Source organism: Salvelinus fontinalis, chromosome 20, assembly GCF_029448725.1.
Source record: "Salvelinus fontinalis isolate EN_2023a chromosome 20, ASM2944872v1, whole genome shotgun sequence".
NCBI lineage: Eukaryota > Metazoa > Chordata > Actinopteri > Salmoniformes > Salmonidae > Salvelinus > Salvelinus fontinalis.
In genome coordinates, this window is record NC_074684.1 from 40,946,741 (window position 1) to 40,973,130 (window position 26,390).

General features: G+C 42.2%; 1 protein-coding gene across 1 annotated transcript in view; it reads left to right on the forward strand.

The window, feature by feature from the left end:
* The window catches only part of LOC129817829 (runt-related transcription factor 2-like), a 130,471-nt gene that overhangs the window by 63,087 nt on the left and 40,994 nt on the right, over positions 1–26,390 (forward strand). The window contains exon 5 of the mRNA XM_055873405.1: positions 1,064–1,225. Within this exon, the coding sequence (XP_055729380.1) occupies positions 1,064–1,225 (162 nt within the window). The remainder of the gene's footprint in view (positions 1–1,063; positions 1,226–26,390) is intronic.

Consider the following 26,390-nt stretch of genomic DNA (forward strand, 5'->3'; position numbering starts at 1 on the left):
CCATCCCTCTCCTCCTCCTCCTCTCCAACCATCCCTCTCCTCCTCCTCCTCTCCAACCATCCCTCTCCTCCTCCTCCTCTCCAACCACCCCTCTCCTCCTCCTCCTCCTCCTCCTCCTCCTCCTCCTCTCCAACCATCCCTCTCCTCCTCCTCCTCCTCCTCTCCAACCATCCCTTTCCTCCTTCTCCTCTCCAACCATCCCTCTCCTCCTCCTCCTCCTCTCCAACCATCCCTCTCCTCCTCCTCCTCCTCTCCAACCATCCCTCTCCTCCTCCTCCTCTCCAACCATCCCTCTCCTCCTCCTCCTCCTCCTCTCCAACCATCCCTCTCCTCCTCCTCCTCTCCAACCATCCTTCTCCTCCTCCTCCTCTCCAACCATCCCTCTCCTCCTCCTCCTCTCCAACCATCCCTCTCCTCCTCCTCCTCCTCCTCCTCCTCCTCCTCTCCAACCATCCCTTTCCTCCTTCTCCTCTCCAACCATCCCTCTCCTCCTCCTCCTCCTCTCCAACCATCCCTCTCCTCCTCCTCCTCCTCTCCAACCATCCCTCTCCTCCTCCTCCTCTCCAACCATCCCTCTCCTCCTCCTCCTCTCCAACCATCCCTCTCCTCCTCCTCCTCTCCAACCATCCCTCTCCTCCTCCTCCTCCTCTCCAACCATCCCTCTCCTCCTCCTCCTCCTCTCCAACCATCCCTCTCCTCCTCCTCCTCTCCAACCATCCTTCTCCTCCTCCTCCTCTCCAACCATCCCTCTCCTCCTCCTCCTCTCCAACCATCCCTCTCCTCCTCCTCCTCCCCCTCCTCTCCATCCATCCATCCCTCTCCTCCTCCTCCTCCTCTCCAACCATCCCTTTCCTCCTCCTCCTCTCCAACCATCCCTCTCCTCCTCTCCAACCATCCCTCTCCTCCTCCTCCTCCTCTCCAACCATCCCTCTCCTCCTCCTCCTCCTCCTCCTCCCCCTCTCCAACCATCCCTCTCCTCCTCCTCCTCCTCTCCAACCATCCCTCTCCTCCTCCTCCTCCTCCTCCTCCTCTCCAACCATCCCTCTCCTCCTCCCTCCTCCAGACCCTCGCCAGTCTCAGTCATCTCCTTCTTGGTCGTATGAGCAGCCCTACCCGTCCTACCTGAGTCCTATGACCTCCCCGTCTGTCCACTCCACCACGCCCCTCTCCTCCAGCCGAGCCACCGGCCTGCCCAACATCACTGACCCGCCCCGCCGCATGCCAGGTAACACAAACACACGAACACTGACGCGTACACACACGCACACTCTCACACACACTGGAAAAAACAATAACACCAAGAATCAGATTAAATGACATTTGCTCTGTGATTTGTTGCTCTTTAACTCTGTTGGATTTCAAAATAGCCATTTCAACCCCAGCTAGCACATGATGTTCTGAGAACCATATGGTTCTTAGAGCTTGGTGAGAGCGTGGTTGTCCTATGGTTATTTATCATACAACCTTCCCACAACTTTTTGGGGATGGTTCAGGATAGTTGCTTGACCATTGGAACATTCTAAGCACATTTAAGGAACTTGCCAAAAAAAACACAATTTTCTATTTTATTTTCATTACTTTAACATTTTTTCCCAAAAGTTCAAACATGGTTACATTTCATTTTGGTAATGTTCTAGGAACGTTCTCCAACTGGTTTGATATTGGGAACGTTCTCAAATAGTTCAGAGAACATTAAGAAGCAACGTTCTTCTGTGGGAACGTTTCGTTTACGCATGGTTGTATTTAAAGTCAAGTTCTCGAATTGTTCTGAGAACGTTAAGAAAACTTTCCCCAAAAAAACAAGATATATAAAATCATAAACATATACATTCCGTTCCTCAACAAAACTCTCTCTATCCTCTATCTTGTTAAGTGTTTTCGGGTGTGTTGGCCGCGCCCACTAATTGGCCACACCTGGTCTTAATGAGTGCTTGTTTCCTTTGAAATGGGGTCTGTTTGAATAGACTGAAATTAACAGCTTTGTATGAGTAAAAAACCATGTCGGCAGGCTAGATCCATCCTGGTGGCGCAGTGGACTAATTCCAGGGATAGAGAACAGAAGACTATTGGTGTCACAAAAATAAATGGGTTTGCATAATTAATGCCTAAAAAAATTATTCCCATTGTCGTGTCTTTGGCATCATTAAAAGCGAAGACTGTTATTTTATCAAATCAATTCTCTGTAATTATTATTACGTGATTAAACTAATCATGTAAATGTAATTAACTAGGACGTCGGGGCACCAAGGAAAATATTCAGATTACACTGTTATAATTTTCCTAATATAACTCTTCAGACATTTTAATATCTGATCAATTAGTCTTCTAATTAATGAATTATTCTTTACCTCACGTTAGTCTCATTCCAAACATTTTAAATTGTTGGTTATCTGCACGAACCCAGCCTTTACTATGAATCATCCATAAACCCATTGGCTTAATCATTTATTTACTAACTAACTAAATAATCAGAGAAATGCATAAACAAACAAACAGTAGATATGGTTACTAACAAATTATAGGGAATATTCCCTAGTGGGCTAAGCCGATATGACGGCTTGGTGGACAAAGGGAAGTGGCTGTGGATTGAGAAAGAGCGGGAACGACAAAGGGGATCACAACACACTATGCTACTATATTTATTGAAATGCTAATCCTTTGCACGTGAACGCTGACTCATTTGGGAGTAATCAATATACATATTTACGCCCAGGTGTTCTGATCTTTTCTGGAATCCGGTCCGTCTGCTGGAGAGTCAGTTCTTCTCTCTCCGCTTCTCTGAAGATCAACGTCTTTCGTGGTTAGAATGGATACTTCAGAGTAACATTCCGAAATGTTTTCATAGAATAGATGTTGTCGGCGGTTGTCGGTCTTTCGCATCCCAGGTTTACATAATTTCTAGCTGCAGACTAGTAATTAGTATCTAAGATTTGCTCTTATCCTGTAGAGATCGATTGGCTCAGAATGTAACCATTTCCAGCCGTGTAGCCGATGCTCCACGTGTTTAGGTCTAAAATATTCGTAATAACAGCTCATGCTGTGAGTTAGCTCAGTCCTGGTACTCTAACCGGTGCCACCTCAGCTTACACCGAGGTATGCGTGGTCTGAAGAGGATTTCCTCAGGAGAGGGTTTTATTCGTAACAGTAGAAAAGGTGGTTCTGGGCCTCCCGGGTGGCGCAGTGGTCTAGGGCACTGCATCGCAGTGCTAACTGCGCCACCAGAGTCTCTGGGTTCGCCCCCAGGCTCTGTCGCAGCCGGCCGCGACCGGGAGGTCCGTGGGGCGACGCACAATTGGGCTAGCGTCGTCCGGGTTAGGGAGGGTTTGGCCGGTAGGGATTTCCTTGTCTCATCGCGCTCCAACGACTCCTGTGGCGGGCTGGGCGCAGTGCGCGCTAACCAAGGGGGCCAGGTGCACAGTGTTTCCTCCGACACATTGGTGCGGATGGCTTCCGGGTTGGAGGCGCGCTGTGTTAAAGAAGCAGTGCGGCTTGATTGGGTTGTGTTTCGGAGGACGCATGGCTTTCGAACTTCGTCTCTCCCGAGGCCGTACGGGAGTTGTAGCGATGAGACAAGATAGTAATTACTAGCGATTGGATACCACGAAAATTGGGGAGAAAAGGGGATCAAATTTATAGAAAAAAAAGAAAAAAAAGAAAAAAAAAGAAAAGGTGGTTCTATGATGCCTGATCATGTCTGTGCTCACGGGGGCGGGCCAATGACTTAGTTAAACTTTGAAAGGAATACAATTCTCTCACATTAATGGTTTAACGTCATATTACATCATTTCACAAATAGTTTCATCTTTTACTCATTCATTTTATACAAGAATTAGATGCAAACCCCATAATTGAGAAATGTACACATTCAGAGATATAGTTGTGTGTTTCCTGTCCTCTCTGAGGTCACCAAATGAAACACACTCGTCATACCTGTCCCTTAAGGGTCCATGGACCATTCCCACCTCCTCACAAGTGGACATTTTGTTTCAAATTCCCATTTTGGGGATTTAGGAGTTCGCCATGTGAAATTCTTTGTTCTCTCTGTGTCTCTCTTTCTGCATGGCCAGGGGGAGAGTGTCTCCACCAGGAATTTATGACGTGAGATAACAGACCCTGGGTGTAAGAGAGAAGCCATGATCTATACCCAGAAAGGGCCAGGTCATGACACCATGTGTCCTATCTGTGCTTGGAGTTCAAAACCTCTTACTAAAACCTCCCAGGAAACCTTTAAAGGAACCACAGTAAAACGTTCTCCGAACCTCCCTGGAACCACAGTAAAACGTTCTCGGAACCTCCCCAGAACCACAGTAAAACGTTCTCAGAACCTCCCTGGAACCACAGTAAAACGTTCTCAGAACCTCCCCGGAACCACAGTAAAACGTTCTCAGGACCTCCCTGGAACCACAGTAAAACGTTCTCAGGACCTCCCTGGATCCACAGTAAAACGTTGTCAGAACCTCCCTGGAACCAGAGTAAAACGTTGTCAGAACCTCCCTGGAACCAGAGTAAAACGTTCTCAGCACCTCCCTGCAACCTAAAAATAAACGTTCCCAGAACAGGCACAATTTTCACTTTTTCACTTCTCTAAGAACATTAAAAAAATGTTCCGTTTTACCAGTCAGGAAACATATGGTTTCTTTCCTACAACCAATTTGAAACCAAAAACATATGTTCCAAACTTCCAATGTGCTAGCTGGGATGTGTTTGTTACAGTCTGTCAGACACATAGCGTGGGTCTATTGTCTTCTCTGTTAATTCATTCTCCTGTAGACTTTAGATATATTGGGGCTGAGTGGTGTGGCCTACATGACTGGTTCCCTAAGCAGCGGTTAGCACAGATCAGTTTTTTTTATCCTTGCTGTGAGACTTTGATCCACGAGGACTCTGGATAATAACAGGACCGGGATAATGACAGACTGAGGGACAAAGAAACCACTCTATACGCCGCCTCCTTCGCAATGTATGCTGGGTATTCAAAACGTCCATGATTGTCCGAACAACAGAATCTGTCCCTCTCTCTCCATCTCACTATCTCTCCCTCCTTTTTGTCCATCTCTCTCTCTCCATATACACTTTTACTTACTTATAATGAAGTCCATCCATCTGTCCTTCAGGGTAAAGACATAATCTGTCCCTCTCTCTTCATCCTCTCCCTCCATCTCTCTATCTCTCCCTCCTCTTTGTCCATCTCTCTCTCTCCAAGTCCATCCATCTGTCCTTCAGGGTAAAGACATAATCTGTCCCTCTCTCTTCATCCTCTCCCTCCATCTCTCTCCAAGTCCATCCATCTGTCCTTCAGGGTAAAGACATAAGTGACTGAACTGTAAAACTCCCCGTTGGCCCTCAGTTTCACAAGTCTCAATGGAGATGAGAGACGTCCTTCATCAGTCCGGTTTCGGCTGTGTCTTTATTCGTTTCAGCTCAGAAAATGACCTCTCTATGGATGCTGTTGTGGCTGGTATGGTGAGGACTGCAGCTGTAGTAACTTTGTGGACCATCTGTGTCATGCTGGAACAAAAAGCTGAGGAGCTGTCCAGGTGATTTGTCTCGTACCGTTTGTACAACCTGACAAGATCAGCTTTAAATCGAAATGAAATCAAAGTACTTGGTATATTTTGACAGGCTCTCGTTTTGATGGTGGTGTCGAACTTTTTGACATTGTCCGCAAATTTTATTTTGCATTCCACTAAACCCAGGAAATGAAGTTCGCTAAAAGTGGTCAAACCTCAGAACAGTAATATTCTCCAGTAGATTTGCCCCTTTTCTAATCTGATCGTCTGTTTACTACGAGTTTAGCTTTCTGACAGTCCAAGATCATTGCATTTCTGCCCGATTCGCTCATAGAAACTATCGCCTCCATTCCAGTGCCGTCATTGTGCCGCTGATACGGGTACGGCAGAAACCAGAGGAGGCTGGTGGGAGGGGATTTAGGAGGACGGGCTCTTAGTAATGGCTGGAATGGAGTAAATGTAACAGAGTCAAACATGGTTTCCATATGTTTGCTGTGTTTGATACCTCTCCATTCATTGCAATGAGCCATTCCTCCTATATCTCCTTTCACCAGCCTCCTCTGGCAGAAACACATATCCAGCGCATTGTTTAATTGAATATTCCATCATGAACAAACAGCTTTGTTTTTTGTATTTTTCACATGCGCTGAATACAACAGGTGTAGACCTTACAGTGAAATGCTGAATACAACAGGTGTAGTAGACCTCACAGTGAAACGCTGAATACAACAGGTGTAGACCTTACAGTGAAATGCTGAATACAACAGGTGTAGTAGACCTCACAGTGAAATGCTGAATACAACAGGTGTAGTAGACCTTACAGTGAAATGCTGAATACAACAGGTGTAGTAGACCTTACAGTGAAATGCTGAATACAACAGGTGTAGTAGACCTTACAGTGAAATGCTGAATACAACAGGTGTAGTAGACCTTACAGTGAAATGCTGAATACAACAGGTGTAGTAGACCTTACAGTGAAATGCTGAATACAACAGGTGTAGTAGACCTCACAGTGAAATGCTGAATACAACAGGTGTAGTAGACCTCACAGTGAAATGCTGAATACAACAGGTGTAGTAGACCTCACAGTGAAATGCTGAATACAACAGGTGTAGTAGACCTCACAGTGAAACGCTGAATACAACAGGTGTAGACCTTACAGTGAAATGCTGAATACAACAGGTGTAGTAGACCTCACAGTGAAATGCTGAATACAACAGGTGTAGTAGACCTTACAGTGAAATGCTGAATACAACAGGTGTAGTAGACCTTACAGTGAAATGCTGAATACAACAGGTGTAGTAGACCTTACAGTGAAATGCTGAATACAACAGGTGTAGTAGACCTTACAGTGAAATGCTGAATACAACAGGTGTAGTAGACCTTACAGTGAAATGCTGAATACAACAGGTGTAGTAGACCTCACAGTGAAATGCTGAATACAACAGGTGTAGTAGACCTCACAGTGAAATGCTGAATACAACAGGTGTAGTAGACCTCACAGTGAAATGCTGAATACAACAGGTGTAGTAGACCTCACAGTGAAATGCTGAATACAACAGGTGTAGTAGACCTCACAGTGAAATGCTGAATACAACAGGTGTAGTAGACCTTACAGTGAAATGCTGAATACAACAGGTGTAGTAGACCTTACAGTGAAATGCTGAATACAACAGGTGTAGTAGACCTTACAGTGAAATGCTGAATACAACAGGTGTAGTAGACCTCACAGTGAAATGCTGAATACAACAGGTGTAGTAGACCTCACAGTGAAATGCTGAATACAACAGGTGTAGTAGACCTTACAGTGTAATGCTGAATACAACAGGTGTAGTAGACCTTACAGTGAAATGCTGAATACAACAGGTGTAGACCTTACAGTGAAATGCTGAATACAACAGGTGTAGACCTTACAGTGAAATGCTGAATACAACAGGTGTAGTAGACCTCACAGTGAAATGCTGAATACAACAGGTGTAGTAGACCTCACAGTGAAATGCTGAATACAACAGGTGTAGTAGACCTTACAGTGAAATGCTGAATACAACAGGTGTAGTAGACCTCACAGTGAAATGCTGAATACAACAGGTGTAGTAGACCTTACAGTGAAATGCTGAATACAACAGGTGTAGACCTTAGAGTGAAATGCTGAATACAACAGGTGTAGACCTTAGAGTGAAATGCTGAATACAACAGGTGTAGACCTTAGAGTGAAATGCTGAATACAACAGGTGTAGTAGACCTTACAGTGAAATGCTGAATACAACAGGTGTAGTAGACCTTACAGTGAAATGCTGAATACAACAGGTGTAGTAGACCTTACAGTGTAATGCTGAATACAACAGGTGTAGTAGACCTTAGAGTGAAATGCTGAATACAACAGGTGTAGACCTTAGAGTGAAATGCTGAATACAACAGGTGTAGACCTTAGAGTGAAATGCTGAATACAACAGGTGTAGTAGACCTTACAGTGAAATGCTGAATACAACAGGTGTAGTAGACCTTACATTGAAATGCTGAATACAACAGGTGTAGTAGACCTCACAGTGAAATGCTGAATACAACAGGTGTAGTAGACCTTACAGTGAAATGCTGAATACAACAGGTGTAGTAGACCTTACAGTGAAATGCTGAATACAACAGGTGTAGTAGACCTTACAGTGAAATGCTGAATACAACAGGTGTAGTAGACCTTACAGTGAAATGCTGAATACAACAGGTGTAGACCTTACAGTGAAATGCTGAATACAACAGGTGTAGTAGACCTTACAGTGAAATGCTGAATACAACAGGTGTAGTAGACCTCACAGTGAAATGCTGAATACAACAGGTGTAGTAGACCTTACAGTGAAATGCTGAATACAACAGGTGTAGTAGACCTCACAGTGAAATGCTGAATACAACAGGTGTAGTAGACCTCACAGTGAAATGCTGAATACAACAGGTGTAGTAGACCTTACAGTGTAATGCTGAATACAACAGGTGTAGTAGACCTTACAGTGAAATGCTGAATACAACAGGTGTAGACCTTACAGTGAAATGCTGAATACAACAGGTGTAGACCTTACAGTGAAATGCTGAATACAACAGGTGTAGTAGACCTCACAGTGAAATGCTGAATACAACAGGTGTAGTAGACCTCACAGTGAAATGCTGAATACAACAGGTGTAGTAGACCTTACAGTGAAATGCTGAATACAACAGGTGTAGTAGACCTCACAGTGAAATGCTGAATACAACAGGTGTAGTAGACCTTACAGTGAAATGCTGAATACAACAGGTGTAGACCTTAGAGTGAAATGCTGAATACAACAGGTGTAGACCTTAGAGTGAAATGCTGAATACAACAGGTGTAGACCTTAGAGTGAAATGCTGAATACAACAGGTGTAGTAGACCTTACAGTGAAATGCTGAATACAACAGGTGTAGTAGACCTTACAGTGAAATGCTGAATACAACAGGTGTAGTAGACCTTACAGTGTAATGCTGAATACAACAGGTGTAGTAGACCTTAGAGTGAAATGCTGAATACAACAGGTGTAGACCTTAGAGTGAAATGCTGAATACAACAGCTGTAGACCTTAGAGTGAAATGCTGAATACAACAGGTGTAGTAGACCTTACAGTGAAATGCTGAATACAACAGGTGTAGTAGACCTTACATTGAAATGCTGAATACAACAGGTGTAGTAGACCTCACAGTGAAATGCTGAATACAACAGGTGTAGTAGACCTTACAGTGAAATGCTGAATACAACAGGTGTAGTAGACCTTACAGTGAAATGCTGAATACAACAGGTGTAGTAGACCTTACAGTGAAATGCTGAATACAACAGGTGTAGTAGACCTTACAGTGAAATGCTGAATACAACAGGTGTAGACCTTACAGTGAAATGCTGAATACAACAGGTGTAGTAGACCTTACAGTGAAATGCTGAATACAACAGGTGTAGTAGACCTCACAGTGAAATGCTGAATACAACAGGTGTAGTAGACCTTACAGTGAAATGCTGAATACAACAGGTGTAGTAGACCTCACAGTGAAATGCTGAATACAACAGGTGTAGTAGACCTTACAGTGAAATGCTGAATACAACAGGTGTAGTAGACCCTACAGTGAAATGCTGAATACAACAGGTGTAGTAGACCTTACAGTGAAATGCTGAATACAACAGGTGTAGTAGACCTTACAGTGAAATGCTGAATACAACAGGTGTAGTAGACCTTACAGTGTAATGCTGAATACAACAGGTGTAGTAGACCTCACAGTGAAATGCTGAATACAACAGGTGTAGTAGACCTTACAGTGAAATGCTGAATACAACAGGTGTAGTAGACCTTACAGTGAAATGCTGAATACAACAGGTGTAGTAGACCTCACAGTGAAATGCTGAATACAACAGGTGTAGTAGACCTCACCGTGAAATGCTGAATACAACAGGTGTAGTAGACCTCACAGTGAAATGCTGAATACAACAGGTGTAGTAGACCTTACAGTGAAATGCTGAATACAACAGGTGTTGTAGACCTCACAGTGAAACGCTGAATACAACAGGTGTAGTAGACCTTACAGTGAAATGCTGAATACAACAGGTGTAGTAGACCTCACAGTGAAATGCTGAATACAACAGGTGTAGTAGACCTCACAGTGAAACGCTGAATACAACAGGTGTTGTAGACCTCACAGTGAAACGCTGAATACAACAGTTGTAGTAGACCTTACAGTGAAATGCTGAATACAACAGGTGTAGTAGACCTTACATTGAAATGCTGAATACAACAGGTGTAGTAGACCTCACAGTGAAATGCTGAATACAACAGGTGTAGTAGACCTTACAGTGAAATGCTGAATACAACAGGTGTAGTAGACCTTACAGTGAAATGCTGAATACAACAGGTGTAGTAGACCTTACAGTGAAATGCTGAATACAACAGGTGTAGTAGACCTTACAGTGAAATGCTGAATACAACAGGTGTAGACCTTACAGTGAAATGCTGAATACAACAGGTGTAGTAGACCTTACAGTGAAATGCTGAATACAACAGGTGTAGTAGACCTCACAGTGAAATGCTGAATACAACAGGTGTAGTAGACCTTACAGTGAAATGCTGAATACAACAGGTGTAGTAGACCTTACAGTGAAATGCTGAATACAACAGATGTAGTAGACCCTACAGTGAAATGCTGAATACAACAGGTGTAGTAGACCCTACAGTGAAATGCTGAATACAACAGGTGTAGTAGACCTTACAGTGAAATGCTGAATACAACAGGTGTAGTAGACCCTACAGTGAAATGCTGAATACAACAGGTGTAGTAGACCTCACAGTGAAATGCTGAATACAACAGGTGTAGTAGACCCTACAGTGAAATGCTGAATACAACAGGTGTAGTAGACCCTACAGTGAAATGCTGAATACAACAGGTGTCGTAGACCTTACAGTGAAATGCTGAATACAACAGGTGTAGTAGACCTTACAGTGTAATGCTGAATACAACAGGTGTAGTAGACCTCACAGTGAAATGCTGAATACAACAGGTGTAGTAGACCTTACAGTGAAATGCTGAATACAACAGGTGTAGTAGACCTTACAGTGAAATGCTGAATACAACAGGTGTAGTAGACCTTACAGTGAAATGCTGAATACAACAGGTGTAGTAGACCTCACAGTGAAATGCTGAATACAACAGGTGTAGTAGACCTCACCGTGAAATGCTGAATACAACAGGTGTAGTAGACCTCACAGTGAAATGCTGAATACAACAGGTGTAGTAGACCTTACAGTGAAATGCTGAATACAACAGGTGTAGTAGACCTTACAGTGAAACGCTGAATACAACAGGTGTAGTAGACCTTACAGTGAAATGCTGAATACAACAGGTGTAGTAGACCTTACAGTGAAATGCTGAATACAACAGGTGTAGTAGACCTCACAGTGAAATGCTGAATACAACAGGTGTAGTAGACCTCACAGTGAAATGCTGAATACAACAGGTGTAGTAGACCTTACAGTGAAATGCTGAATACAACAGGTGTAGTAGACCTTACAGTGAAATGCTGAATACAACAGGTGTAGTAGACCTTACAGTGAAATGCTGAATACAACAGGTGTAGACCTTACAGTGAAATGCTGAATACAACAGGTGTAGTAGACCTTACAGTGAAATGCTGAATACAACAGGTGTAGTAGACCTCACAGTGAAATGCTGAATACAACAGGTGTAGTAGCCCTTACAGTGAAATGCTGAATACAACAGGTGTAGTAGACCTCACAGTGAAATGCTGAATACAACAGGTGTAGTAGACCTCACAGTGAAATGCTGAATACAACAGGTGTAGTAGACCTTACAGTGAAATGCTGAATACAACAGGTGTAGTAGACCCTACAGTGAAATGCTGAATACAACAGGTGTAGTAGACCTTACAGTGAAATGCTGAATACAACAGGTGTAGTAGACCTTACAGTGAAATGCTGAATACAACAGGTGTAGTAGACCCTACAGTGAAATGCTGAATACAACAGGTGTAGTAGACCTCACAGTGAAATGCTGAATACAACAGGTGTAGTAGACCCTACAGTGAAATGCTGAATACAACAGGTGTAGTAGACCCTACAGTGAAATGCTGAATACAACAGGTGTCGTAGACCTTACAGTGAAATGCTGAATACAACAGGTGTAGTAGACCTTACAGTGTAATGCTGAATACAACAGGTGTAGTAGACCTCACAGTGAAATGCTGAATACAACAGGTGTAGTAGACCTTACAGTGAAATGCTGAATACAACAGGTGTAGTAGACCTTACAGTGAAATGCTGAATACAACAGGTGTAGTAGACCTCACAGTGAAATGCTGAATACAACAGGTGTAGTAGACCTCACCGTGAAATGCTGAATACAACAGGTGTAGTAGACCTCACAGTGAAATGCTGAATACAACAGGTGTAGTAGACCTCACAGTGAAACGCTGAATACAACAGGTGTTGTAGACCTCACAGTGAAACGCTGAATACAACAGTTGTAGTAGACCTTACAGTGAAATGCTGAATACAACAGGTGTAGTAGACCTTACATTGAAATGCTGAATACAACAGGTGTAGTAGACCTCACAGTGAAATGCTGAATACAACAGGTGTAGTAGACCTTACAGTGAAATGCTGAATACAACAGGTGTAGTAGACCTTACAGTGAAATGCTGAATACAACAGGTGTAGTAGACCTTACAGTGAAATGCTGAATACAACAGGTGTAGTAGACCTTACAGTGAAATGCTGAATACAACAGGTGTAGACCTTACAGTGAAATGCTGAATACAACAGGTGTAGTAGACCTTACAGTGAAATGCTGAATACAACAGGTGTAGTAGACCTCACAGTGAAATGCTGAATACAACAGGTGTAGTAGACCTTACAGTGAAATGCTGAATACAACAGGTGTAGTAGACCTTACAGTGAAATGCTGAATACAACAGATGTAGTAGACCCTACAGTGAAATGCTGAATACAACAGGTGTAGTAGACCCTACAGTGAAATGCTGAATACAACAGGTGTAGTAGACCTTACAGTGAAATGCTGAATACAACAGGTGTAGTAGACCCTACAGTGAAATGCTGAATACAACAGGGGTAGTAGACCTCACAGTGAAATGCTGAATACAACAGGTGTAGTAGACCCTACAGTGAAATGCTGAATACAACAGGTGTAGTAGACCCTACAGTGAAATGCTGAATACAACAGGTGTCGTAGACCTTACAGTGAAATGCTGAATACAACAGGTGTAGTAGACCTTACAGTGTAATGCTGAATACAACAGGTGTAGTAGACCTCACAGTGAAATGCTGAATACAACAGGTGTAGTAGACCTTACAGTGAAATGCTGAATACAACAGGTGTAGTAGACCTTACAGTGAAATGCTGAATACAACAGGTGTAGTAGACCTTACAGTGAAATGCTGAATACAACAGGTGTAGTAGACCTCACAGTGAAATGCTGAATACAACAGGTGTAGTAGACCTCACCGTGAAATGCTGAATACAACAGGTGTAGTAGACCTCACAGTGAAATGCTGAATACAACAGGTGTAGTAGACCTTACAGTGAAATGCTGAATACAACAGGTGTAGTAGACCTTACAGTGAAACGCTGAATACAACAGGTGTAGTAGACCTTACAGTGAAATGCTGAATACAACAGGTGTAGTAGACCTTACAGTGAAATGCTGAATACAACAGGTGTAGTAGACCTCACAGTGAAATGCTGAATACAACAGGTGTAGTAGACCTCACAGTGAAATGCTGAATACAACAGGTGTAGTAGACCTTACAGTGAAATGCTGAATACAACAGGTGTAGTAGACCTTACAGTGAAATGCTGAATACAACAGGTGTAGTAGACCTTACAGTGAAATGCTGAATACAACAGGTGTAGACCTTACAGTGAAATGCTGAATACAACAGGTGTAGTAGACCTTACAGTGAAATGCTGAATACAACAGGTGTAGTAGACCTCACAGTGAAATGCTGAATACAACAGGTGTAGTAGCCCTTACAGTGAAATGCTGAATACAACAGGTGTAGTAGACCTCACAGTGAAATGCTGAATACAACAGGTGTAGTAGACCTCACAGTGAAATGCTGAATACAACAGGTGTAGTAGACCTTACAGTGAAATGCTGAATACAACAGGTGTAGTAGACCCTACAGTGAAATGCTGAATACAACAGGTGTAGTAGACCTTACAGTGAAATGCTGAATACAACAGGTGTAGTAGACCTTACAGTGAAATGCTGAATACAACAGGTGTAGTAGACCCTACAGTGAAATGCTGAATACAACAGGTGTAGTAGACCTCACAGTGAAATGCTGAATACAACAGGTGTAGTAGACCCTACAGTGAAATGCTGAATACAACAGGTGTAGTAGACCCTACAGTGAAATGCTGAATACAACAGGTGTCGTAGACCTTACAGTGAAATGCTGAATACAACAGGTGTAGTAGACCTTACAGTGTAATGCTGAATACAACAGGTGTAGTAGACCTCACAGTGAAATGCTGAATACAACAGGTGTAGTAGACCTTACAGTGAAATGCTGAATACAACAGGTGTAGTAGACCTTACAGTGAAATGCTGAATACAACAGGTGTAGTAGACCTCACAGTGAAATGCTGAATACAACAGGTGTAGTAGACCTCACCGTGAAATGCTGAATACAACAGGTGTAGTAGACCTCACAGTGAAATGCTGAATACAACAGGTGTAGTAGACCTTACAGTGAAATGCTGAATACAACAGGTGTAGTAGACCTTACAGTGAAATGCTGAATACAACAGGTGTAGTAGACCTCACAGTGAAATGCTGAATACAACAGGTGTAGTAGACCTTACAGTGAAATGCTGAATACAACAGGTGTAGTAGACCCTACAGTGAAATGCTGAATACAACAGGTGTAGTAGACCCTACAGTGAAATGCTGAATACAACAGGTGTAGTAGACCTTACAGTGAAATGCTGAATACAACAGGTGTAGTAGACCCTACAGTGAAATGCTGAATACAACAGGTGTAGTAGACCTCACAGTGAAATGCTGAATACAACAGGTGTAGTAGACCCTACAGTGAAATGCTGAATACAACAGGTGTAGTAGACCCTACAGTGAAATGCTGAATACAACAGGTGTCGTAGACCTTACAGTGAAATGCTGAATACAACAGGTGTAGTAGACCTTACAGTGTAATGCTGAATACAACAGGTGTAGTAGACCTCACAGTGAAATGCTGAATACAACAGGTGTAGTAGACCTTACAGTGAAATGCTGAATACAACAGGTGTAGTAGACCTTACAGTGAAATGCTGAATACAACAGGTGTAGTAGACCTTACAGTGAAATGCTGAATACAACAGGTGTAGTAGACCTCACAGTGAAATGCTGAATACAACAGGTGTAGTAGACCTCACCGTGAAATGCTGAATACAACAGGTGTAGTAGACCTCACAGTGAAATGCTGAATACAACAGGTGTAGTAGACCTTACAGTGAAATGCTGAATACAACAGGTGTAGTAGACCTTACAGTGAAACGCTGAATACAACAGGTGTAGTAGACCTTACAGTGAAATGCTGAATACAACAGGTGTAGTAGACCTTACAGTGAAATGCTGAATACAACAGGTGTAGTAGACCTCACAGTGAAATGCTGAATACAACAGGTGTAGTAGACCTCAGAGTGAAATGCTGAATACAACAGGTGTAGTAGACCTCACAGTGAAATGCTGAATACAACAGGTGTAGTAGACCTTACAGTGAAATGCTGAATACAACAGGTGTAGTAGACCTTACAGTGAAATGCTGAATACAACAGGTGTAGTAGACCTTACAGTGAAATGCTGAATACAACAGGTGTAGACCTTACAGTGAAATGCTGAATACAACAGGTGTAGTAGACCTTACAGTGAAATGCTGAATACAACAGGTGTAGTAGACCTCACAGTGAAATGCTGAATACAACAGGTGTAGTAGCCCTTACAGTGAAATGCTGAATACAACAGGTGTAGTAGACCTCACAGTGAAATGCTGAATACAACAGGTGTAGTAGACCTTACAGTGAAATGCTGAATACAACAGGTGTAGTAGACCCTACAGTGAAATGCTGAATACAACAGGTGTAGTAGACCTTACAGTGAAATGCTGAATACAACAGGTGTAGTAGACCTTACAGTGAAATGCTGAATACAACAGGTGTAGTAGACCCTACAGTGAAACGCTGAATACAACAGGTGTTGTAGACCTCACAGTGAAACGCTGAATACAACAGGTGTAGTAGACCTTACAGTGAAATGCTGAATACAACAGGTCTAGTAGACCTCACAGTGAAATGCTGAATACAACAGGTGTAGTAGACCTCACAGTGAAATGCTGAATACAACAGGTGTAGTAGACCTTACAGTGAAATGCTGAATACAACAGGTGTAGTTGACCTTACAGTGAAATGCTGAATACAACAGGTGTAGTAGACCTTACAGTGTAATGCTGAATACAACAGGTGTAGTAGACCTCACAGTGAAATGCTGAATACAACAGGTGTAGTAGACCTTACAGTGAAATGCTGAATACAACAGGTGTAGTAGACCTTACAGTGAAATGCTGAATACAACAGGTGTAGTAGACCTTACAGTGAAATGCTGAATACAACAGGTGTAGTAGACCTCACAGTGAAATGCTGAATACAACAGGTGTAGTAGACCTCACAGTGAAATGCTGAATACAACAGGTGTAGTAGACCTCACAGTGAAATGCTGAATACAACAGGTGTAGTAGACCTTACAGTGAAATGCTGAATACAACAGGTGTTGTAGACCTCACAGTGAAACGCTGAATACAACAGGTGTAGTAGACCTTACAGTGAAATGCTGAATACAACAGGTGTAGTAGACCTCACAGTGAAATGCTGAATACAACAGGTGTAGTAGACCTCACAGTGAAACGCTGAATACAACAGGTGTTGTAGACCTCACAGTGAAATGCTGAATACAACAGGTGTAGTAGACCTTACAGTGAAATGCTGAATACAACAGGTGTAGTAGACCTTACAGTGAAATGCTGAATACAACAGGTGTAGTAGACCTCACAGTGAAATGCTGAATACAACAGGTGTAGACCTTACAGTGAAATGCTGAATACAACAGGTGTAGTAGACCTTACAGTGAAATGCTGAATACAACAGGTGTAGTAGACCTGACAGTGAAATGCTGAATACAACAGGTGTAGTAGACCTTACAGTGAAATGCTGAATACAACAGGTGTAGACCTCACAGTGAAATGCTGAATACAACAGGTGTAGTAGACCTCACAGTGAAATGCTGAATACAACAGGTGTAGTAGACCTTACAGTGTAATGCTGAATACAACAGGTGTAGTAGACCTTACAGTGAAATGCTGAATACAACAGGTGTAGACCTTACAGTGAAATGCTGAATACAACAGGTGTAGACCTTACAGTGAAATGCTGAATACAACAGGTGTAGTAGACCTTACAGTGAAATGCTGAATACAACAGGTGTAGACCTTACAGTGAAATGCTGATTACAACAGGTGTAGTAGACCTTACAGTGAAATGCTGAATACAACAGGTGTAGTAGACCTCACAGTGAAATGCTGAATACAACAGGTGTAGTAGCCCTTACAGTGAAATGCTGAATACAACAGGTGTAGTAGACCTCACAGTGAAATGCTGAATACAACAGGTGTAGTAGACCTTACAGTGAAATGCTGAATACAACAGGTGTAGTAGACCTCACAGTGAAATGCTGAATACAACAGGTGTAGTAGACCTCACAGTGAAACGCTGAATACAACAGGTGTTGTAGACCTCACAGTGAAACGCTGAATACAACAGGTGTAGTAGACCTTACAGTGAAATGCTGAATACAACAGGTCTAGTAGACCTCACAGTGAAATGCTGAATACAACAGGTGTAGTAGACCTCACAGTGAAATGCTGAATACAACAGGTGTAGTAGACCTTACAGTGAAATGCTGAATACAACAGGTGTAGTAGACCTTACAGTGAAATGCTGAATACAACAGGTGTAGTAGACCTTACAGTGAAATGCTGAATACAACAGGTGTAGTAGACCTTACAGTGAAATGCTGAATACAACAGGTGTAGACCTTACAGTGAAATGCTGAATACAACAGGTGTAGTAGACCTTACAGTGAAATGCTGAATACAACAGGTGTAGTAGACCTCACAGTGAAATGCTGAATACAACAGGTGTAGTAGACCTTACAGTGAAATGCTGAATACAACAGGTGTAGACCTCACAGTGAAATGCTGAATACAACAGGTGTAGTAGACCTCACAGTGAAATGCTGAATACAACAGGTGTAGTAGACCTTACAGTGTAATGCTGAATACAACAGGTGTAGTAGACCTTACAGTGAAATGCTGAATACAACAGGTGTAGTAGACCTTACAGTGAAATGCTGAATACAACAGGTGTAGACCTTACAGTGAAATGCTGAATACAACAGGTGTAGACCTTACAGTGAAATGCTGAATACAACAGGTGTAGTAGACCTTACAGTGAAATGCTGAATACAACAGGTGTAGACCTTACAGTGAAATGCTGAATACAACAGGTGTAGTAGACCTTACAGTGAAATGCTGAATACAACAGGTGTAGTAGACCTCACAGTGAAATGCTGAATACAACAGGTGTAGTAGCCCTTACAGTGAAATGCTGAATACAACAGGTGTAGTAGACCTCACAGTGAAATGCTGAATACAACAGGTGTAGTAGACCTTACAGTGAAATGCTGAATACAACAGGTGTAGTAGACCCTACAGTGAAATGCTGAATACAACAGGTGTAGTAGACCTTACAGTGAAATGCTGAATACAACAGGTGTAGTAGACCTTACAGTGAAATGCTGAATACAACAGGTGTAGTAGACCCTACAGTGAAATGCTGAATACAACAGGTGTAGTAGACCTCACAGTGAAATGCTGAATACAACAGGTGTAGTAGACCCTACAATGAAATGCTGAATACAACAGGTGTAGTAGACCCTACAGTGAAATGCTGAATACAACAGGTGTCGTAGACCTTACAGTGAAATGCTGAATACAACAGGTGTAGTAGACCTTACAGTGTAATGCTGAATACAACAGGTGTAGTAGACCTCACAGTGAAATGCTGAATACAACAGGTGTAGTAGACCTTACAGTGAAATGCTGAATACAACAGGTGTAGTAGACCTTACAGTGAAATGCTGAATACAACAGGTGTAGTAGACCTCACAGTGAAATGCTGAATACAACAGGTGTAGTAGACCTCACCGTGAAATGCTGAATACAACAGGTGTAGTAGACCTCACAGTGAAATGCTGAATACAACAGGTGTAGTAGACCTTACAGTGAAATGCTGAATACAACAGGTGTTGTAGACCTCACAGTGAAACGCTGAATACAACAGGTGTAGTAGACCTTACAGTGAAATGCTGAATACAACAGGTGTAGTAGACCTCACAGTGAAACGCTGAATACAACAGGTGTAGTAGACCTCACAGTGAAACGCTGAATACAACAGGTGTTGTAGACCTCACAGTGAAACGCTGAATACAACAGGTGTAGTAGACCTTACAGTGAAATGCTGAATACAACAGGTGTAGTAGACCTTACATTGAAATGCTGAATACAACAGGTGTAGTAGACCCTACAGTGAAATGCTGAATACAACAGGTGTAGTAGACCCTACAGTGAAATGCTGAATACAACAGGTGTCGTAGACCTCACAGTGAAATGCTGAATACAACAGGTGTAGTAGACCTCACCGTGAAATGCTGAATACAACAGGTGTAGTAGACCTCACAGTGAAATGCTGAATACAACAGGTGTAGTAGACCTCACAGTGAAACGCTGAATACAACAGGTGTAGTAGACCTTACAGTGAAATGCTGAATACAACAGGTGTAGTAGACCTCACAGTGAAATGCTGAATACAACAGGTGTAGTAGACCTCACAGTAAAACGCTGAATACAACAGGTGTTGTAGACCTCACAGTGAAACGCTGAATACAACAGGTGTAGTAGACCTTACAGTGAAATGCTGAATACAACAGGTGTAGTAGACCTTACATTGAAATGCTGAATACAACAGGTGTAGTAGACCTCACAGTGAAATGCTGAATACAACAGGTGTAGTAGACCTCACAGTGAAATGCTGAATACAACAGGTGTAGTAGACCTTACAGTGAAATGCTGAATACAACAGGTGTTGTAGACCTCACAGTGAAACGCTGAATACAACAGGTGTAGTAGACCTTACAGTGAAATGCTGAATACAACAGGTGTAGTAGACCTCACAGTGAAATGCTGAATACAACAGGTGTAGTAGACCTCACAGTAAAACGCTGAATACAACAGGTGTTGTAGACCTCACAGTGAAACGCTGAATACAACAGGTGTAGTAGACCTTACAGTGAAATGCTGAATACAACAGGTGTAGTAGACCTTACATTGAAATGCTGAATACAACAGGTGTAGTAGACCTCACAGTGAAATGCTGAATACAACAGGTGTAGTAGACCTTACAGTGAAATGCTGAATACAACAGGTGTAGTAGACCTTACAGTGAAATGCTGAATACAACAGGTGTAGTAGACCTTACAGTGAAATGCTGAATACAACAGGTGTAGTAGACCTTACAGTGAAATGCTGAATACAACAGGTGTAGTAGACCTCACAGTGAAATGCTGAATACAACAGGTGTAGTAGACCTCACAGTGAAATGCTGAATACAACAGGTGTAGTAGACCTTACAGTGTAATGCTGAATACAACAGGTGTAGTAGACCTTACAGTGAAATGCTGAATACAACAGGTGTAGACCTTACAGTGAAATGCTGAATACAACAGGTGTAGACCTTACAGTGAAATGCTGAATACAACAGGTGTAGTAGACCTTACAGTGAAATGCTGAATACAACAGGTGTAGACCTTACAGTGAAATCCTGAATACAACAGGTGTAGACCTTACAGTGAAATGCTGAATACAACAGGTGTAGACCTTACAGTGAAATGCTGAATACAACAGGTGTAGTAGACCTTACAGTGAAATGCTGAATACAACAGGTGTAGTAGACCTTACAGTGAAATGCTGAATACAACAGGTGTAGTAGACCTCACAGTGAAATGCTGAATACAACAGGTGTAGTAGACCTCACAGTGAAATGCTGAATACAACAGGTGTAGTAGCCCTCACAGTGAAATGCTGAATACAACAGGTGTAGTAGACCTCACAGTGAAATGCTGAATACAACAGGTGTAGTAGACCTTACAGTGAAATGCTGAATACAACAGGTGTAGTAGACCCTACAGTGAAATGCTGAATACAACAGGTGTAGTAGACCTTACAGTGAAATGCTGAATACAACAGGTGTAGTAGACCTTACAGTGAAATGCTGAATACAACAGGTGTAGTAGACCCTACAGTGAAATGCTGAATACAACAGGTGTAGTAGACCTCACAGTGAAATGCTGAATACAACAGGTGTAGTAGACCCTACAGTGAAATGCTGAATACAACAGGTGTAGTAGACCCTACAGTGAAATGCTGAATACAACAGGTGTCGTAGACCTTACAGTGAAATGCTGAATACAACAGGTGTAGTAGACCTTACAGTGTAATGCTGAATACAACAGGTGTAGTAGACCTCACAGTGAAATGCTGAATACAACAGGTGTAGTAGACCTTACAGTGAAATGCTGAATACAACAGGTGTAGTAGACCTTACAGTGAAATGCTGAATACAACAGGTGTAGTAGACCTCACAGTGAAATGCTGAATACAACAGGTGTAGTAGACCTCACCGTGAAATGCTGAATACAACAGGTGTAGTAGACCTCACAGTGAAATGCTGAATACAACAGGTGTAGTAGACCTTACAGTGAAATGCTGAATACAACAGGTGTTGTAGACCTCACAGTGAAACGCTGAATACAACAGGTGTAGTAGACCTTACAGTGAAATGCTGAATACAACAGGTGTAGTAGACCTCACAGTGAAATGCTGAATACAACAGGTGTAGTAGACCTCACAGTGAAACGCTGAATACAACAGGTGTTGTAGACCTCACAGTGAAACGCTGAATACAACAGGTGTAGTAGACCTTACAGTGAAATGCTGAATACAACAGGTGTAGTAGACCTTACATTGAAATGCTGAATACAACAGGTGTAGTAGACCTCACAGTGAAATGCTGAATACAACAGGTGTAGTAGACCTTACAGTGAAATGCTGAATACAACAGGTGTAGTAGACCTTACAGTGAAATGCTGAATACAACAGGTGTAGTAGACCTTACAGTGAAATGCTGAATACAACAGGTGTAGTAGACCTTACAGTGAAATGCTGAATACAACAGGTGTAGACCTTACAGTGAAATGCTGAATACAACAGGTGTAGTAGACCTTACAGTGAAATGCTGAATACAACAGGTGTAGTAGACCTTACAGTGAAATGCTGAATACAACAGGTGTAGTAGACCTCACAGTGAAATGCTGAATACAACAGGTGTAGTAGACCTCACCGTGAAATGCTGAATACAACAGGTGTAGTAGACCTCACAGTGAAATGCTGAATACAACAGGTGTAGTAGACCTTACAGTGAAATGCTGAATACAACAGGTGTTGTAGACCTCACAGTGAAACGCTGAATACAACAGGTGTAGTAGACCTCACAGTGAAATGCTGAATACAACAGGTGTAGACCTCACAGTGAAATGCTGAATACAACAGGTGTAGTAGACCTCACAGTGAAATGCTGAATACAACAGGTGTAGTAGACCTTACAGTGTAATGCTGAATACAACAGGTGTAGTAGACCTTACAGTGAAATGCTGAATACAACAGGTGTAGACCTTACAGTGAAATGCTGAATACAACAGGTGTAGACCTTACAGTGAAATGCTGAATACAACAGGTGTAGTAGACCTTACAGTGAAATGCTGAATACAACAGGTGTAGACCTTACAGTGAAATGCTGAATACAACAGGTGTAGTAGACCTTACAGTGAAATGCTGAATACAACAGGTGTAGTAGACCTCACAGTGAAATGCTGAATACAACAGGTGTAGTAGCCCTTACAGTGAAATGCTGAATACAACAGGTGTAGTAGACCTCACAGTGAAATGCTGAATACAACAGGTGTAGTAGACCTTACAGTGAAATGCTGAATACAACAGGTGTAGTAGACCCTACAGTGAAATGCTGAATACAACAGGTGTAGTAGACCTTACAGTGAAATGCTGAATACAACAGGTGTAGTAGACCTTACAGTGAAATGCTGAATACAACAGGTGTAGTAGACCCTACAGTGAAATGCTGAATACAACAGGTGTAGTAGACCTCACAGTGAAATGCTGAATACAACAGGTGTAGTAGACCCTACAGTGAAATGCTGAATACAACAGGTGTAGTAGACCCTACAGTGAAATGCTGAATACAACAGGTGTCGTAGACCTTACAGTGAAATGCTGAATACAACAGGTGTAGTAGACCTTACAGTGTAATGCTGAATACAACAGGTGTAGTAGACCTCACAGTGAAATGCTGAATACAACAGGTGTAGTAGACCTTACAGTGAAATGCTGAATACAACAGGTGTAGTAGACCTTACAGTGAAATGCTGAATACAACAGGTGTAGTAGACCTCACAGTGAAATGCTGAATACAACAGGTGTAGTAGACCTCACCGTGAAATGCTGAATACAACAGGTGTAGTAGACCTCACAGTGAAATGCTGAATACAACAGGTGTAGTAGACCTTACAGTGAAATGCTGAATACAACAGGTGTTGTAGACCTCACAGTGAAACGCTGAATACAACAGGTGTAGTAGACCTTACAGTGAAATGCTGAATACAACAGGTGTAGTAGACCTCACAGTGAAATGCTGAATACAACAGGTGTAGTAGACCTCACAGTGAAACGCTGAATACAACAGGTGTTGTAGACCTCACAGTGAAACGCTGAATACAACAGGTGTAGTAGACCTTACAGTGAAATGCTGAATACAACAGGTGTAGTAGACCTTACATTGAAATGCTGAATACAACAGGTGTAGTAGACCTCACAGTGAAATGCTGAATACAACAGGTGTAGTAGACCTTACAGTGAAATGCTGAATACAACAGGTGTAGTAGACCTTACAGTGAAATGCTGAATACAACAGGTGTAGTAGACCTTACAGTGAAATGCTGAATACAACAGGTGTAGTAGACCTTACAGTGAAATGCTGAATACAACAGGTGTAGACCTTACAGTGAAATGCTGAATACAACAGGTGTAGTAGACCTTACAGTGAAATGCTGAATACAACAGGTGTAGTAGACCTTACAGTGAAATGCTGAATACAACAGGTGTAGTAGACCTCACAGTGAAATGCTGAATACAACAGGTGTAGACCTCACAGTGAAATGCTGAATACAACAGGTGTAGTAGACCTCACAGTGAAATGCTGAATACAACAGGTGTAGTAGACCTCACAGTGAAATGCTGAATACAACAGGTGTAGACCTTACAGTGAAATGCTGAATACAACAGGTGTAGTAGACCTCACAGTGAAATGCTGAATACAACAGGTGTAGTAGACCTTACAGTGAAATGCTGAATACAACAGGTGTAGTAGACCTCACAGTGAAATGCTGAATACAACAGGTGTAGTAGACCTTACAGTGAAATGCTGAATACAACAGGTGTAGTAGACCTTACAGTGAAATGCTGAATACAACAGGTGTAGTAGACCTTACAGTGAAATGCTGAATACAACAGGTGTAGTAGACCTTACAGTGTAATGCTGAATACAACAGGTGTAGTAGACCTTAGAGTGAAATGCTGAATACAACAGGTGTAGACCTTAGAGTGAAATGCTGAATACAACAGGTGTAGACCTTAGAGTGAAATGCTGAATACAACAGGTGTAGTAGACCTTACAGTGAAATGCTGAATACAACAGGTGTAGTAGACCTTACATTGAAATGCTGAATACAACAGGTGTAGTAGACCTCACAGTGAAATGCTGAATACAACAGGTGTAGTAGACCTTACAGTGAAATGCTGAATACAACAGGTGTAGTAGACCTTACAGTGAAATGCTGAATACAACAGGTGTAGTAGACCTTACAGTGAAATGCTGAATACAACAGGTGTAGTAGACCTTACAGTGAAATGCTGAATACAACAGGTGTAGTAGACCTTACAGTGAAATGCTGAATACAACAGGTGTAGTAGACCTTACAGTGAAATGCTGAATACAACAGGTGTAGTAGACCTTACAGTGTAATGCTGAATACAACAGGTGTAGTAGACCTTAGAGTGAAATGCTGAATACAACAGGTGTAGACCTTAGAGTGAAATGCTGAATACAACAGGTGTAGACCTTAGAGTGAAATGCTGAATACAACAGGTGTAGTAGACCTTACAGTGAAATGCTGAATACAACAGGTGTAGTAGACCTTACATTGAAATGCTGAATACAACAGGTGTAGTAGACCTCACAGTGAAATGCTGAATACAACAGGTGTAGTAGACCTTACAGTGAAATGCTGAATACAACAGGTGTAGTAGACCTTACAGTGAAATGCTGAATACAACAGGTGTAGTAGACCTTACAGTGAAATGCTGAATACAACAGGTGTAGTAGACCTTACAGTGAAATGCTGAATACAACAGGTGTAGACCTTACAGTGAAATGCTGAATACAACAGGTGTAGTAGACCTTGCAGTGAAATGCTGAATACAACAGGTGTAGTAGACCTCACAGTGAAATGCTGAATACAACAGGTGTAGTAGACCTTACAGTGAAATGCTGAATACAACAGGTGTAGTAGACCTCACAGTGAAATGCTGAATACAACAGGTGTAGTAGACCTTACAGTGAAATGCTGAATACAACAGGTGTAGTAGACCCTACAGTGAAATGCTGAATACAACAGGTGTAGTAGACCCTACAGTGAAATGCTGAATACAACAGGTGTAGTAGACCTTACAGTGAAATGCTGAATACAACAGGTGTAGTAGACCTTACAGTGAAATGCTGAATACAACAGGTGTAGTAGACCCTACAGTGAAATGCTGAATACAACAGGTGTAGTAGCCCTCACAGTGAAATGCTGAATACAACAGGTGTAGTAGACCCTACAGTGAAATGCTGAATACAACAGGTGTAGTAGACCCTACAGTGAAATGCTGAATACAACAGGTGTCGTAGACCTTACAGTGAAATGCTGAATACAACAGGTGTAGTAGACCTTACAGTGTAATGCTGAATACAACAGGTGTAGTAGACCTCACAGTGAAATGCTGAATACAACAGGTGTAGTAG